Source organism: Aegilops tauschii, chromosome 1, assembly GCF_002575655.3.
Source record: "Aegilops tauschii subsp. strangulata cultivar AL8/78 chromosome 1, Aet v6.0, whole genome shotgun sequence".
NCBI classification, from domain to species: Eukaryota; Viridiplantae; Streptophyta; class Magnoliopsida; order Poales; family Poaceae; genus Aegilops; species Aegilops tauschii.
The window spans coordinates 319954588-319969312 of NC_053035.3; the positions used below are offsets into that span (position 1 = coordinate 319954588).

Here is a 14725-nt window from a genome sequence, read left to right on the forward strand (position 1 = left end):
ACGGCTGCCCACAGATATATCGTGGGGCTGCGGTGCGACCGGCCCAAATTTGGGCCGGCGCGCCGGCGCCTCTCAGTGCCCAAAAGAAAAAGGACGCCGCTAACTGCCACACGTGTGGGCGTTAAGGGATCTGCCCACACATTCTGTGTGGTGCCTAAGAGGACCAGCCCACACGCCTGTGTGTGGGCAAAACAACTAGCGCCCACACGCCTCTTTTTTCCCTCCCGGTCCCTCTTACATGCGTGCGTGTGGGCAAAATAGATAACGCCCACACGCCCGGTACGTCAGGCCTCGTACCTCGTGGTCCCGCACGCCCCACGTGACACTTTACCGCGCGCGCGCAGTTGCCATGGGCCGGACCCTCGTCCATGTTCGTTTAAGTGCAGTTGCCATGTCGCTGAACTACGGTTGCCATATCGGACAACTACAGTTGCCATGTTTGCTCAACTGCAGTTGCCATCTCAGGTCAAAGTTCCAGATTGCCTTTTTTTGGACAACTACAGCTGTTGCCAGGTGTGGTCTGGTCTACAGCGGTTGCCATGATTTCAAAACTTTAGGAGTTGGCACCTACTAACACTAGACAGTTGCCATGTAGCGCTACAAAAAAAGGCATGGCAAAAAAAACATGTTCGGGTAAAAGAGAGAGTTGCCATGTGCTCACAAGCACGCTAGGACAGTTGCCATGTAAAAAGAAAGAGTTGTCATCTGCTTACGTGCACGCTAGGGCAGTTTGCCATGTACCATGCAAAATATATGGCAACTGACATGTTCGGGGTAAAAAAAAAGAGAGTTGCCATCTTCTTGCAATCACACTAGGGCAGTTGCCATGTACACTGCAAAACGCATGGCAACTGGCAGCTTGGGTGTGGGAGAGGAGGCGGGCGTGTGGGCGAGATGACAAACGCCCACACACCAGCCCTTGTGCGTGACTGAAAACTGGTGTGTGAGCGAACTGCTAAACGCCCACACACCGGTCCCTCCGTGTGGTAAAACGGGTGTGTGGGCGACCTCTCTAACACACCACACACGCGCCTTGTCCTACGTGGCATATAAAATCGGTCAAAACATGCCAAGATTTGTGCATATACTGCTGGACGGCGATGGTGACATGTGGTTGAGATGGCTAACACCCACATGTGTGGGCGTTAACATTTTCGAAGAAAAATTATGGGGTAGGATGCCCGAAGTAGCCGCCTTGACCAGTTCCTAATTTCGTGGGTAAGAGGAGAGGCGTCTGTTGAACCGACTCTGATCACGCGTGTAAAAACTCTTGTGCTTGTTTCAGAAGCTGGTCTAAAGCCACAAAGGTCTGACCGCCTCCGCCTCCGCGTACGTCCCCAACTCGGTCGAACGCCGCCGCCGGGGCTCTCTCCACCGCGATCCCAGATGGCGGCGCGAATCGCGATCCCAGATGGCGGCGCGAATCGCGATCATCAACGAGGATAGGTGCAAGCCCAAGAAGTGCCGCCAGGAGTGCCGGAAGAGCTGCCCCGTCGTCAAGACCGGTGAGGACCCATCAGCCCGTACTCTCTCTCGTGTAAAGCCCTAAATCTGCCCTTCGCCTCGTCGTCTCGATTTGGCCGGCGCTGATCGATGAGCTCCTTCCTGTGCTCGTTGGGCACAGCCTCGATTTCTATGAGCTCTCAATTTGCTGACCATAATCAACTTGTTTACGCCCCGGCGGCTCGGGAATCGAATTCCCCACGATCGACCCCACTGGCTAATAGTTGTTTTGACATGATTATTATATGTGATGTGCACCAATTCTACGCTTCTCTTCAGCATGCTTAGAAAGTCCTCTACTGCCTTCAACTGGATTGTTATGACAACGTCATAAGATGATGGTTTCCTGTGCAGGGAAGCATTGCATTGAAGTTACTCCGGAGTCCAAGACCGCGTTCATCTCCGAAGAGCTGTGCATTGGTTGTGGTATTTGCGTCAAGGTACATGCCTTGTAATTAGGCTTGATCAATGTAGTGTAGCTGTTAAAATGGGTGGTTCCTATGTGTATGTACTGTGTAGGTATAATTGTCTTCTCATGCACTTGTGCTGTCTGCAAACCTTTGCTTCAGAAATGCCCATTCGGTGCCATTCAGATCATCAACCTCCCAAAAGATCTGGACAAAGATACCACCCATCGCTATGGCCCAAATACCTTCAAATTGCACAGGTAATTTGCTCGAAAGGTTGCTGTCATCTGTTATGCTTGAAGCTACCCTTATCCAGAATTAGTGATGATCTAGCGCTTGCAGGTTGCCTGTTCCAAGACCTGGCCAGGTTTTGGGCCTTGTTGGAGCCAATGGAATTGGAAAGTCGACTGCACTTAAGGTGTTATGTGGCAAGTTGAAACCTAATTTGGGGAAATTCGATGTATAATCCCTGTCTCCTACCTTGTTTCTTTTCCATGTGTTGCTACCACCCCAGTTTTCTTTTGGGATAAAAAGTTTGTTTTGTTTCGCCCTTCTATGAACTGCACAAGCGATTGTTATTTAGCTTTGTATCTTCTTTTGTTTTGCAGAATCCACCTGACTGGCAGGAAATCCTTACATACTTCCGGGGGTCTGAACTTCAGAATTACTTTACGCGCCTGTTGGAGGATAATCTCAAGGTGCTTTTTTGCTCATTATGTTAGGTCGTTCAGACACTGAGACACATATATAGGAAGCTCTCGATGTCCTCTTTACAATCACAGCACACTTGCTGTGTTGATTTTCTGTTCTGTACCATCATATACATTGTTATAAAGCATCTTCGGTACACCCAAATATTCAATCGAAGTAGGCTAGTAGCAATGTTCTCTTCCACCTATACATTCAGCCATAAGAGTGTACCTACTCTAATATTGTTGAGGTCCTGGAGCTGTTACTGTGCTCTTAATTACTTCATGACACATATTATGGCATATTATGACAGCCTGTTTCAGTATACGGTTATGTGTTGTGGTTTTCACTATTGAACATTTCTGATCCCACTCTACTTCTCTAGGCAATCATAAAGCGTCAAGACGTTGAAAGCATTCCGAAAGCAGTTCAAGGGAATGTCGGTCAACTACTTGACAAGTTAGACCAGAGGGGTGTTAAAGCTCAATTGTGCATTGACCTTGAATTGAACCAAGTTCTGGACCGGAATGTAGAAGATCTTTCTGGTGGTGAGCTGCAGAGATTTGCCATAGCAGGCACTGCTGCACAAAGTGCAGAAATTTACATGTTTGATGAACCATCAGTTTACCTCGATGTCAAGCAGAGGCTTAAAGCTGCACAAGTCATTAGGTCCTTGCTTAGAGCAAACAGGTAATGCATATTTGTTACCATGATTATCTTCTAATACTCTGAACTATAAGCTTTAAGAAATTCAGTATCAGCTGCTCACGTTCTGGCCCTGTTTTCAGCTATGTAATCGTTGTGGAACATGATTTGAGTGTCTTGGATTACATGTCCGATTTCATTTGCTGTTCATATGGGAAACCAGGAGCATTTGGTGTAGTTACGCTGCCATTTTCAGTCCGAGAAGGTATCAATGTTTTCCTGGCTGGATTTGTTCCAACAGAAAATCTTCGGTTCCAAGATGAATCACTTACATTTAAGGTAAGCTAACATATGCACACAGCATTTAAGAACCTTGTTCAGGATGAAGTTTGTTCTTATGTTAGTGCCGACTTTCAGATTGTTGAAGCCCAGGAAAATGCTGAAGAGATTGAGACGTACCAGCGGTACAAGTACCCTACCATGAGCAAAACAATTGGAAATTTCAAGCTCACTGTCATGGAAGGTGAATTCACTGATTCTCAGATTGTTGTGATGCTTGGTGAGAACGGGACAGGGAAAACTACATTCATCAAAATGCTGGTATGTCTATCTCCACTCCTTGCTCACCACCTCCCATTTCTGATCTCTCTATTGACATTTTTATCGTTCAAGTCATCGAGAGTCTTGGAATGAATGCAAACAGTGGAAATATAAATTGATATAAAATCGAAATTTTGTCCTCATGGCATATACCACGAGGATCCATATCAAGGTTGCAATAAGTAATGGTGTGTCTACTACTAGTACTATAAGCATGCTAACGGTTCTGGTTCTAGAGTGCCATATCAGCACTAAGTTTTGTATAAAGATGACCCGTGTCAAAATTTACTGTTTTTTCGCTAACGTGAAATTGGTGCTGATGGAAACATAATGGTACAATTGAGTTTGCTGTTAATTGAGATTCTGATCTCAGTTTGATGCATTGTACTTCTCATTTCTACATTTCTAAGTCAAAAATGTCTTTTATTACTGTCAGCTTCCTGGAAAGTGTGCATTTTATCAAAATTAAGGTTTTACCAGTCCTCGTGATGATGATGCACTGGATGTCATCTGATTTTATAGTGATTTGCAAGATTCCTTAAGTCATGCATAGTTAATCTCGATAAAAGAAGTAATCTGTTTCCATCCAATGGATTAGACATCTGGTATCTTGTAGTATTCATTGTTTGTTATGACTGTACAGGCTGGGCGGCTGAAGCCGGATACTGTGGAAGGAGCTGAGATTGAAATTCCTAAATTTTATGTGTCCCACAAGCCTCAGCAGCTTGAAACAAAATTCCAGGGTACAGTGAGTCAATTGCTTCATCAGAAAATACCGGATTCATGTGCTCATCCTCAATTTAGGTCTGATGTCATTAAACCACTACAAATTGAGCAACTCATGGACTGGCAAGTTACAAATTTATCAGGTGGAGAACGCCAAAGAGTGGCATTATGCCTTTGCCTTGGAAAGGTATTTCCTTCTTTTGCCTGAACTTCTCATGAAATATATTTTTCTTTAGATACATATATATTGTTTCCTTGTTCTGTGGTGTTCAAAAGATTCAGAACTTCAGGGCATACCATTTTTGCATATTTAATACTCCCTCCGTAAACAAATATAAGAGCGTTTGGATCACTAAAGTAGTGATCTAAACGCTCTTATATTTCTTTACAGAGGGAGTACTTACTGTGCTTATTTTGCCTTTTGTTTTTGTTACTGTATTATGTAAAATTGTTTATCGATACCATATGTATGTCCTACTATCGGTATGTACTGCTCTTTGCCTGAGTGTGCCTTTTACGTATTTTATGTACTTAATATACTTTTTCCCTTTTGCTTTTGTTACTATTGTCTTTTAAAATCATTACTATTTTGGATACTACATGCATGTTCCACAATCTATATGTACTTCCCCCTGCTTAAGTGGGATTGCAGTATATACCAGTTACAAAGTATTTGGCCCTTCGTCCATGTGTGCACACAGCTTCAACCTGTCAATCATATGCTTGTGTTTATTTGGACTAAGAATGTAAATGCTGTCAGCTTGTGGATCCTAACTTTGAAGTCGTTGTTCAGCCTGCAGATATATATCTGATCGATGAACCAAGTGCATCTCTTGATTCAGAGCAGCGTATTGTTGCCTCAAAGGTTATCAAAAGATTCATCCTTCATGCAAAGAAAACCGCATTTGTTGTTGAGCATGACTTCATCATGGCAACCTACTTAGCTGACAAGGTTATCGTTTACGAGGGACGGCCTTCTGTAGACTGTACTGCTAATGCGCCTCAGACTTTACTATCTGGGATGAATAAATTCCTATCGGTAAGTGCAGCTACCCAGAGTTATAATCAACAAAAGTTATAATCACAGCACTAGCTCAAGATGGTTTCTTATTTCCAAACTTCAACTCTGAATTTGGACCTATTTGTTCCTTAATCTCTCAGAATAAAAAAAACTTCAGTTGGTGGTTTTCATCTACTAAATTTTCTTTCTTTTGTTCAACATTGTCTTGTGGCAGCAACTTGACATCACGTTCAGAAGAGACCCAACCAACTATAGGCCGCGGATAAACAAGCTGGACTCTACGAAAGACAAAGAACAAAAGTCTGTAGGGTCCTACTACTACCTGTGATACAGGCACCACGGTTGATACTTTGGTACCGTTGCAACTGCAACGCACTCTGCCTGGGTTGCTTGTTGCTGGAGAAGAAACTGAACTGGATTTGTCCAAAGGGGAGGCGAGACACGGCAAGGGAGCGACGGCTGGAGCGTCTCGAGGAGCAAGACAACATGGAGGACGTCGGAGCAAGGAGACAGGCCAACGCCGCCAGCAGGCGGAGCATGCTAACCTCCCATGGAATCTGGTGAAGGAATGCAGAGAAAGGGAAGCAGGAAGTGCTGCAAGGTTGGATCGGATCAAGGAGCCTGCGCCAGAAGAAGTAATCCCAACCTTTCGAACCCCTCCTGAACCTGGAGTGTTCTGTCGGTAAGGAATCCGAGCACTGTCAAGCACCATGGCTGCATTATGATTGCACCATTCATGTATGCGCTTTACCTTTAATTAATCTACCAACCTTTTTGGTTTCAGGGCTTCGGCCACAGTCATTGCAGGATGCTGTGAGATGAAGCAACACGTTTGATGTTGTCGAAGCCTCGGCACCGAGCTGAGAACTGCTTGGGCTTTTCTCTGAAGAAAAAATTGGGTGTTGCTTGAACTTACGCGACTACTACGTTTTCTGTAATAGGTTTGTACCAGGTTTTTTGCCCCATAGCTTGTATTCAGGTATGAAATACAAGCAGTGGGTTTTCCTGGTGAACATCGAACTCATAATCTGCCTACTATTTTCAAGAAAAATCATATAAGAATTTGCCGAGGGGCAAGTCTATGCCTCGTATAATCTTTCGGCAGACCCCACCTGGTGGAGGAGCTTCTAGCACTGGGTTTGACCTTTTTTAATAATTTGCAAAATATAGCATTGCATATCTTTGGAATGCATGAATTTCACTTGAAAATCCCCTGTTCGGCATGAGGCCTGACCTGATTAGCATGTTATACAAGCTCAGGAAAGCTACAAGATTAAATAAAACTGGTCATGTATGTCATTACCAAATACTGACACTATGGAGCTACAGCTGCAGCTCAGACCACAGCAAGTATTTCTAAGGTTAAAAACACAAGAGATACATTTTCAAATTTTCAACTCAAATTCCCTAACTAAAAGAACTCAAAGTCGAGGAACTTCCCTCCAGACTCCACATGGTCTGCCCCTGGCCCTGCTGGCGTCCTCTTGCTGCTGTTGTAATTCGTCTCCACCCTGTCCATGGACGCCGACTTCGCCGGCATTGCTGCGACGGCGATGGGCTCCACGGGCCTGGGCACGCCGGGCGGCGTGCTGCACCGGATGAGCGCCCAGTTGACACCCTCGAAGAAGGGGTGCTGCTTGATCTCGGCCGCTCCCCTCTTCACGCCGAGCCGGCCCTGGGGCTCCTTGGCCAGCAGGCCCCTGATGAGGTCCTTGCTGGCGCCGCTCGTCGGCGGGCCGCCCTCCGGGAACCGGAGCTGCTGGCCGACGACGTTGAACAGCGTGGCCCGGTTCGTCTGCCCCTTGAACGGCGTCTTGCCGTACATGAGCTCGTGCAGGAACACGCCGAACGTCCACCAGTCCACCGCGCTGCCGTGGCCCTCCCCCTTGATGATCTCCGGCGCCAGGTACTCGTGCGTGCCCACGAACGACATCGACCGCGCGCCGGTCGGCTCCACGACGAGCTCCGGCATGGCGCCCTGCTGCTGGTCGCCGCTCTTCGATCTGGAGGCCGCGGAGGCGCTCTTCTTGCTGCTCCGGCCGCCGAAGAGCTTGGGCATGAAGCACGTGGGCTGGATGCAGGCGCCGCCGTTGGGGCCGGAGGCGCTGCAGGGCAGCGACGGCCGGACCAGCGTCGTCGAGGCGGCGCAGCGGAGGGAGAGGTCGAAGTCGGAGAGCATGACGTGGCCGTCGTCCCTGACGAGCACGTTCTCCGGCTTCAGGTCCCGGTACACCACCCCGAGCATGTGCAGGTACTCCAGCGCAAGGAGCACCTCGGCGGCATAGAACCTGAGCGAACGAGCGAAGGAGAATGTCACATGCTTGGAACGCGAATTTGGTCCACAGATCAGCTGCAAGATGCATCGAAACCGTACCTTGCGGCGTGCTCGGGGAAGAGCTTGCCGGGCTGGCGCTGGCGGAGGGCGTGGAGGTCGCCGCCGGGGCAGAACTCCATGACGAGGCAGGCGAACTTGTCGGTCTCGAAGTGGGCGTAGAGGGTGGGGAGGAAGGGGTGGTCCAGCAGCTGCAGGATCTCACGCTCCGTCTCCGCGCGGCTCAGCTTCCGGCGGCTCTCCAGCGACGCCTTGTCCATCACCTTCATGGCGAACCACGGCGCCCTCGCCGCGCCGCCGCCGCCCTTGCTGAGCTCGGAGAGGTACACCGTCCCGATGTCTCCGCAGCCGAGCCGGCGGAGCAGCCGGAAGTCCCCCATCCCGAGGGGCCCGTCCCGCGCGCGCGCCGCCAGGACCGCCTTCCACCTAGGGTCGCCCCCCTTGTGGGGCTTCCCGCCCACGCCGCCGCTCCCGCCGGCGCCGGCCGTGCCGTTGCTCCAGTCGCTGGCCGCGCTGCTGCTGACGCTGGTCTTGGCGCTGCGGCTCGTGACGGTGCAGCTGGGCGCCATGCTGGTGCAGGTGGCCGTGACCGCCCCGCCGCCGGAGGAGCTGTCGCCCATGCTGCTGTGCGGGCTCGCCGCGGCGCTCACCGGCGGGGACGCGTCCCACACGATGACCGGCTTGGCTGCCGGCGTAGGCGGCGCCTTCTTGTCGCCCCGCCCGTGGTCCACGGCTACGAGCACGGGGTCCATCTCGTCGACCGGCTCCGGCGGGTGGCTGGCCCCGGAGAAGGAGCTCCTCGGCGGCGCCCCGTCGTCGTCCTCCTCCTCGCCCTCGCTGGACGCAATGCTGAGCCTCACCTTGTCGAACGCAACAAGGACCTCCTCCTTATCCTTCGCGGGCGCGGGTGCCGCCGGCTTGGCGGCGCCGCCGTCCATGTCGAAGCGGAAGGCGTCGGGCAGGAAGTCGAAGCGGAACTCGAAGTCGTGGGCGGGATCCGGGCGCACCTGGGCGAGCTGGGAGCGGGAGCGCGCGTGGCCCGGGGCTGACCTCGGCGGCTTGGCGTGCGGTGGAGGGCGAGATGACTGCATCGCTCGCTCCTTTGCTTGGCTGACTCCTTGTCCTTGAGCGAGTAATGGAGGTGGTGTGGTGTAGTAACGGGAGGATGACAAAAGAAGTTGGGGGGAGGGGGGAGGGGACACAATCACACAACTGCCGGGCCGCGCGTAATTCGTAGCGGGGAGAGCGCGTCTTCTTCTTCTTCTTCTCTCTCTTGTGTGTGTTGCGAGACAATGATGGCAGGGCAGAGCAGGCGAGGCAGTATTAGTAATAGTGGTAGTACTGGCTGGGTCGTGTCTAGGGCAAAATTGACAAATTTAACCTATGGACAACATCAAATCACATAATGAACTGTCCGTGAAACTATTTCACGTGGCTGACCTTTTTGTGTGACGTCCGACACGAAGGCGCCACACTACACTGTGCAACATCTCACGGATAGGCGTTACACGCCTGGCCAGCGTCGCACCCGTGTGATCCGAAAATTATTAAGTCAGTGTGTAGCGCCTGAGAGCTAGGCGCCGCACTATACAGTGTAGCGCCTAGCTTCTAGGCGTTGCACTAGTGGTTGCTTCATTTTGTAGTGCAACCACTAGTGCAGTGCCTGAGAGCTAGGCGCCACACTATACAGTGCAGCGCCTAGCTCTTAGGCTCTGCACAATGACTTAGCAATTTTTAGGCAGTCTGGGGTGCAACGCTGGCCAGGCGTGTAGCGCCTATCTGTGAGGCGTTGCACAATATAGTGTGGCGCCTTTGTGTCGGGCGTCACACAAAAAGGTCAGCCGCGTGAAATAGTTTCACGGGCAGTTCATTCTGTGATTTGATTTCGTCCAAAGGTCAAATTTGTCAAATTTGCCCGTGTCTAGTCCTTCTCTGCTGCTTCCGCGCTTGGATCTTTCCGCTTTGTTTGCCGATGGACTTCCTTCTTATACATTACTAGAAGAACGCCCGTGCATTGCAACGGGGCCACGTTAACTTTAAAAGTTCAATATCAATTATGTTAATATTACATTTAATATTCTCATACATATTAAGTGACATTGACGACCTTTTTTACCATCAAATTCTCACACACACACTCTCTTCCTCACTCTTTCTCCCCCTCTTCCTCACTCGGGAGGTGGGACGAAAATAAACCCGGAACGGAGACTACCAACTGAGACATTAGGAGTAGAGATCATTTAGTTGATAAGAATAATAGAAAACAGTGTTAAAAAGGAGAAACATATTAGAATACATTGAAAAACCAAAAGGACGATGTAGAAGGGGATTCGCCCTGCCCCCGGGCCTTGCCACCGAACCGGCTCAGCGGTCCAGTCCCCGCGCGGTCGTCTTCTCCTGTTCCCCGAGTCGCGTCGCTACAGAGCCGGGCTCCCGCCCGACCACCTCGCTGGCATCGAAGGGGAATGGATAAGGGTGACGCCCTTCCTTCCCTGCCCCCATGGCCTCACTCCTCCTCGACGCCCCCTCCCAAATCCACTTCTCCTCCTCGCTCGCTCGATCCCGTCGATCTGGACGAAGTCAGATGCCACGGCCACCATGACCGACCCCGTCCACATGGCCACTGCCCTCCCTGCGGGCTAGGAGCTTGTCGAGGAGCTCCGAACGCCTTCGCTACTTCGTCTGCGCCAACGAGATCAAGTCCAGCACCCCCGCATCGACGTCGCTGCCGTCTTCCTCAACCTTGGGCCACCGCGACATTGGCGTTCGATCCGCGCCGCCCCGAGCTCCCATGTCTTCCCCTAGGGCGCCATTGACACCGCCATGATCTCCTCTTGCCTTTCCCCTGTTTCCCTCTCGTTTGCTCTCGTTAGGTATTTCGCCGTGGCCTTGAACCGCCGTCCGCCATGGCCATTGCAGGGGTAGCCACCGAGCTCCTCAGATTGACCCCGTTGCACATGCCTGCTCCTATGCACGCCCATGCCCGAGCCTGCCGCTCTTCTTCCGCGCCCGCGGGGCCACTCCCTCTCCATGCCCACGCCCGTGCTACACCACGTCGGTCGCGCCCGCCGCTGCCGTCACGCTCGCCGCAGCTACCGCACCACTGTGCCCCGCGCGACACACACCCTGGCCGCGCGCCACACTCTCGATGGCTGCACTCGCCCCGTCTGCTGCCGCCTATCCCTTCGCTCGCCCCGCTGTCGCGCCCTCGCCTCGCGCCGCCTCCAGTCGTGGCCATCTTCTGCCGGCCGCTCCCTCAGCCACGATGGCCGCATCTCTGCCCTCCATCGTCGGCCGCTCGCCTCGCCTGCTGCGTGTTGCTTCCTGCTGCTATGCGCCGCTCTACCGCTGGTACGCTGCTGCGCCATGCCCTCGACACCGCCGTGGACAAATGTGGCGGAGGGATTGTTAATGGAGTACGAGAAGGAGGTGGCGGAGAAGATGTGGAGAGGCAGGAGGTCTGGGGCGGTGTCACCTGGCTGTGGTGGAGGTGTTTATGCGAGAAGGAGTCGGAGTGGAAGGAGAGGTCACAATTGGAAAGAATCGCAAAAAAAAATCATAACCCAGAGATCTCATTTCAAAAAAAATGCTAATATCGATGGAGGGGTGATTTCCTTCAATAGGTGGAAAACATAGGAAATATTGGTTGTTATCAAGGAAAGGTAAAAATTTAGGAAAGTTAGGATTTTTGAACTGATTTCTATGCAAATGGGTTTTATTGTTTGGTAACGTGATATCAGTACCTGCCCGTTTGTGACGTGTCTGATTAGGAAAGTTTGCAAATGTTAAGAAACTATTTGTTGGGAGAAAAGTTGTGACGTGTCTGTTATTTGTTTCCTAAAACAAATTTCACTAATAAGAGAAATCGATTAATTTAGATAAGTTAGGAAAGTTAGATTAAAATGTATTATTTGTTTCCTCAAAATCTGTTATTTGTTTCCTAAGACAAATTAAACCAATAAAAGGAATCGATTGATTTGCATAATGTAAGGAAGTTAGATTAAAATGTATTATTTGTTTCCTGAAAATCTGTTATTTGTTTCCTAAGACAAATTGAACCAATAAAAGGAATCGATTGATTTGCATATTTTAAGGAAGTTAGATCCGTGATTTGTTATACGTTAGGAAAGTTCTGGTTGTAATAAAGAGTGGAGAGAAAAATAAACCGATGGACCAGGGTGGGAGGGGGTGGTGGGAGGAGAGACGAAAAAACTAGCGAAAATAAACCGCGGACCAGGGTGGGAGAGGGTGGTGGGAGGAGAGACGAAAAAAAACCAGCGAAAATAAACCGCGGAGACGATTCACCAACTCGTTCATTAGGAGTAGAGATTTTACCATTTAACAATGTGAGTATAATGCGAATGTGGTTGGATGTTTAGAGGAACAGCGGTATCCCCGGCCTACCAGGATTCAATTTCCGGATTTCCGGCGATGTGCTTTTAATGGGAGAAAATCGTTACGTGTATGTATTATGAGCCCTTGCGCCAATAATGTGTCAAAAAAAATGTGAGTGTACTGGTGGTAGCGGGCTTGGTAACGAGTACTACAACCAAAAACCAAACCAGTAGCCATAGGCGGGCCGCCCCCTCTCTTGGCCAAATTTTGTGTTTTGACCATTTTGTCAAATAAAATCGGGATCTGACCCCCTTTGAAAAAATTCGACATCTGACCCTTTTGCTACCGTCAAAGGGCTCGGCGGTAGGGTCACGCAGGCTATCGCCAGGGTTTCTGGCGGTGGCATGGACGGCCCACTGCCGTTACCTAATGGCCAACGCAACACCCTACCGCCGCAGGTCTTGGCGGTAGGTTGACTTACCCTACCGCCCTACGGCTTGGCGGTAGGGTCACGTGGGTTTAGGTTTTTACATGTTTTATTGATTGTTTGTTTTGTCACAGGTTTCACATAGTTTCACAAATAGCAAAATATGAGCTCACATATTAATAAAGGTTCGACATAACAAATATCAAACAGTTTACACATAGATTCATAAGTAGGAAATAGCAAATAGCAAACTTGTCCACATAGTTTGACAACCCCAACTAACGCAAGTAGTTTCGCAATAAGCTTTCGCAAAGCCAACAAACGGTGCAACAAGTTCTTAAGACAAGTTTATAGGGCGGATAAACCTCCCCCCTCGTATGTTAGGCCTGGCCGTGGAGACAGATACGGCAGTGGATCCACCGGTTCAGGCGGAGGCGGAACGCTGGTCGGCATCCGACCGTCCAAGCACTCCCACCTTGCCTTGCCCGCTGGAGTTTTCGCTCCGCCCTTCCCTAGCTGATGATATCGAACGCCGATGCACTTGGGGGCGGCATCCTGGCTCTCTCCTCCGCATTGCTCTCGAAGTAGATCCTCCGGCCCAAATTGCACAGCTCCCAGTTGGAGTGCTGCTTGGCAGCTTCAATGGTCCCTTCTCGGCGTTCACGGGAGATACTTGGATCTCCCTCCATCTCTGCAGTCACTCTCTTCAACTCCTTCACACTCTGCGACCAACACTTCACATCGTCGGAGATCCTTTCTTCCCTCTCGTGCCACCGCACTGCCCTCGTCTCCTCTAGGAACTCGTATGAAAAAGCTCCCACCGGTTGCAGAAGCTCGGGGAAGGACTCGTACACGTACGGAAGTGGCAAGGCAGAAGGGTTGTGTTGGAGATGAATGGGCGATGGTTGCGCCACTGTTGCAGACCTAAACATATGGATGAATAACAAAAGTTCATCATTAACTAAATAAAATACATATATCAAGATGGGTCAAATGCAATATCATATCATACATATTACTCCAACCAAATCCACTACTTGCATGGTTGAGAAGTTGATGGTTCAACATTTGTAAAAAAAAATCTAAACCTAAACCTAGGGTTCATCAACTAGGGAGGATTCCTCATACGGTCAAAAAAAAAACTAAACCTAGGGTTCATCAACTAGGTTCATCACATTGCAATCACCTAGGTTCATTATATTAACTAGGGTTCATCATATCAACTAGGGATCCTCGTGATTTTGAACATGAACATGAACCTTTTTTAGGCTACAAAAAAGCGGATTGATTTGACTCAAACTAATTGGGGATGGGAGGAGCTTACTTTCCTCTTTCCGAAGCCATCTCGATTCGCAAAATCCATGAATAAACGAAGAAGATCGGAGGGGGGAAGTGGAGGAGATGAGAAAAGGGGCGAGAGGAAGAAGAAGGCGGCTGGGTGGGTGGGGATAAGTGGATGGGGTGGGTTGGGGGCGGCTGCTGGGTTTATAAATGCCCAAACCCTACCGTCAGGGCGGCCGACGGTAGGGTATGACAACCTACCGCCATCGGGCGCGGCAGTAGGTTCGGAGCATGCGTGCTATGTTTCTATGACCAAAACAGCCAGCGGCTCAGCGGTAGGGTTGCACACCCTACCGCCGGGGCGTTCGGCGGTAAGTCCTACCGCCAAAACACCTAGCGGTAGGGTGTGCAACCCTACCGCTGAGCCGCTGGCTGTTTTGGTCACAGAAGGGGGGCTGGGGGGGAGGCACCCTACCGCCGGGTGTCATGGCGGTAGGACTTGTAAACATGAAGCATATGTATGATATATCAAGAACACATCCACAAATCCATAAATAAGATAGGTTGGATACATAGCAAATAGACATCCACAAAGGTTTTCACCAAGTTATACATAGCAAATTAACGAAACAGTTTCATGAGCAAATCCATATGGTTCACGAAGCAAACATGCAAGTTTTTAGTTCAACGACACGGCAACAACTTCAGTCCTTCCTTCCCCTCTTCGCGGTCCGGTCCTCGTTGTTCTTTGATCGCTT

At 50.1% G+C, this 14725-nt stretch overlaps 2 protein-coding genes across 4 annotated transcripts; one reads left to right on the top strand and one right to left on the bottom strand.

The window, feature by feature from the left end:
* Positions 1-1239: 1239 nt before the first annotated feature.
* On the top strand, positions 1240-6801 carry LOC109766712 (ABC transporter E family member 2). 3 transcript variants are annotated; one of them, XR_012182541.1, is made up of 12 exons: positions 1240-1505; positions 1858-1943; positions 2073-2170; positions 2253-2370; positions 2519-2608; positions 2986-3290; positions 3389-3584; positions 3663-3845; positions 4489-4758; positions 5365-5610; positions 5807-6274; positions 6377-6801. XR_012182541.1 is itself a non-coding variant. In XM_073497047.1 (12 exons), exons 1-12 carry the CDS (start codon positions 1412-1414, stop codon positions 6426-6428), a joined length of 1854 nt encoding a protein of 617 aa, XP_073353148.1. In that variant the 5' UTR covers positions 1249-1411; the 3' UTR covers positions 6429-6686. The 3 variants fall into 3 exon arrangements, 1 of the variants encoding a protein (XP_073353148.1); XR_012182542.1 differs by having other exon boundaries at positions 1249-1505; positions 2998-3290; XM_073497047.1 differs by having other exon boundaries at positions 1249-1505; positions 6159-6274; positions 6377-6686.
* A 64-nt stretch (positions 6802-6865) lies between these two features.
* On the bottom strand, positions 6866-9159 carry LOC109766711 (serine/threonine-protein kinase D6PK). Its single transcript, XM_020325492.4, has 2 exons — positions 7967-9159; positions 6866-7880 (listed from the first exon to the last, which is right to left on the bottom strand). Exons 1-2 carry the CDS (start codon positions 9013-9015, stop codon positions 7004-7006), a joined length of 1926 nt encoding a protein of 641 aa, XP_020181081.3. The 5' UTR covers positions 9016-9159; the 3' UTR covers positions 6866-7003.
* Positions 9160-14725: the final 5566 nt, after the last annotated feature.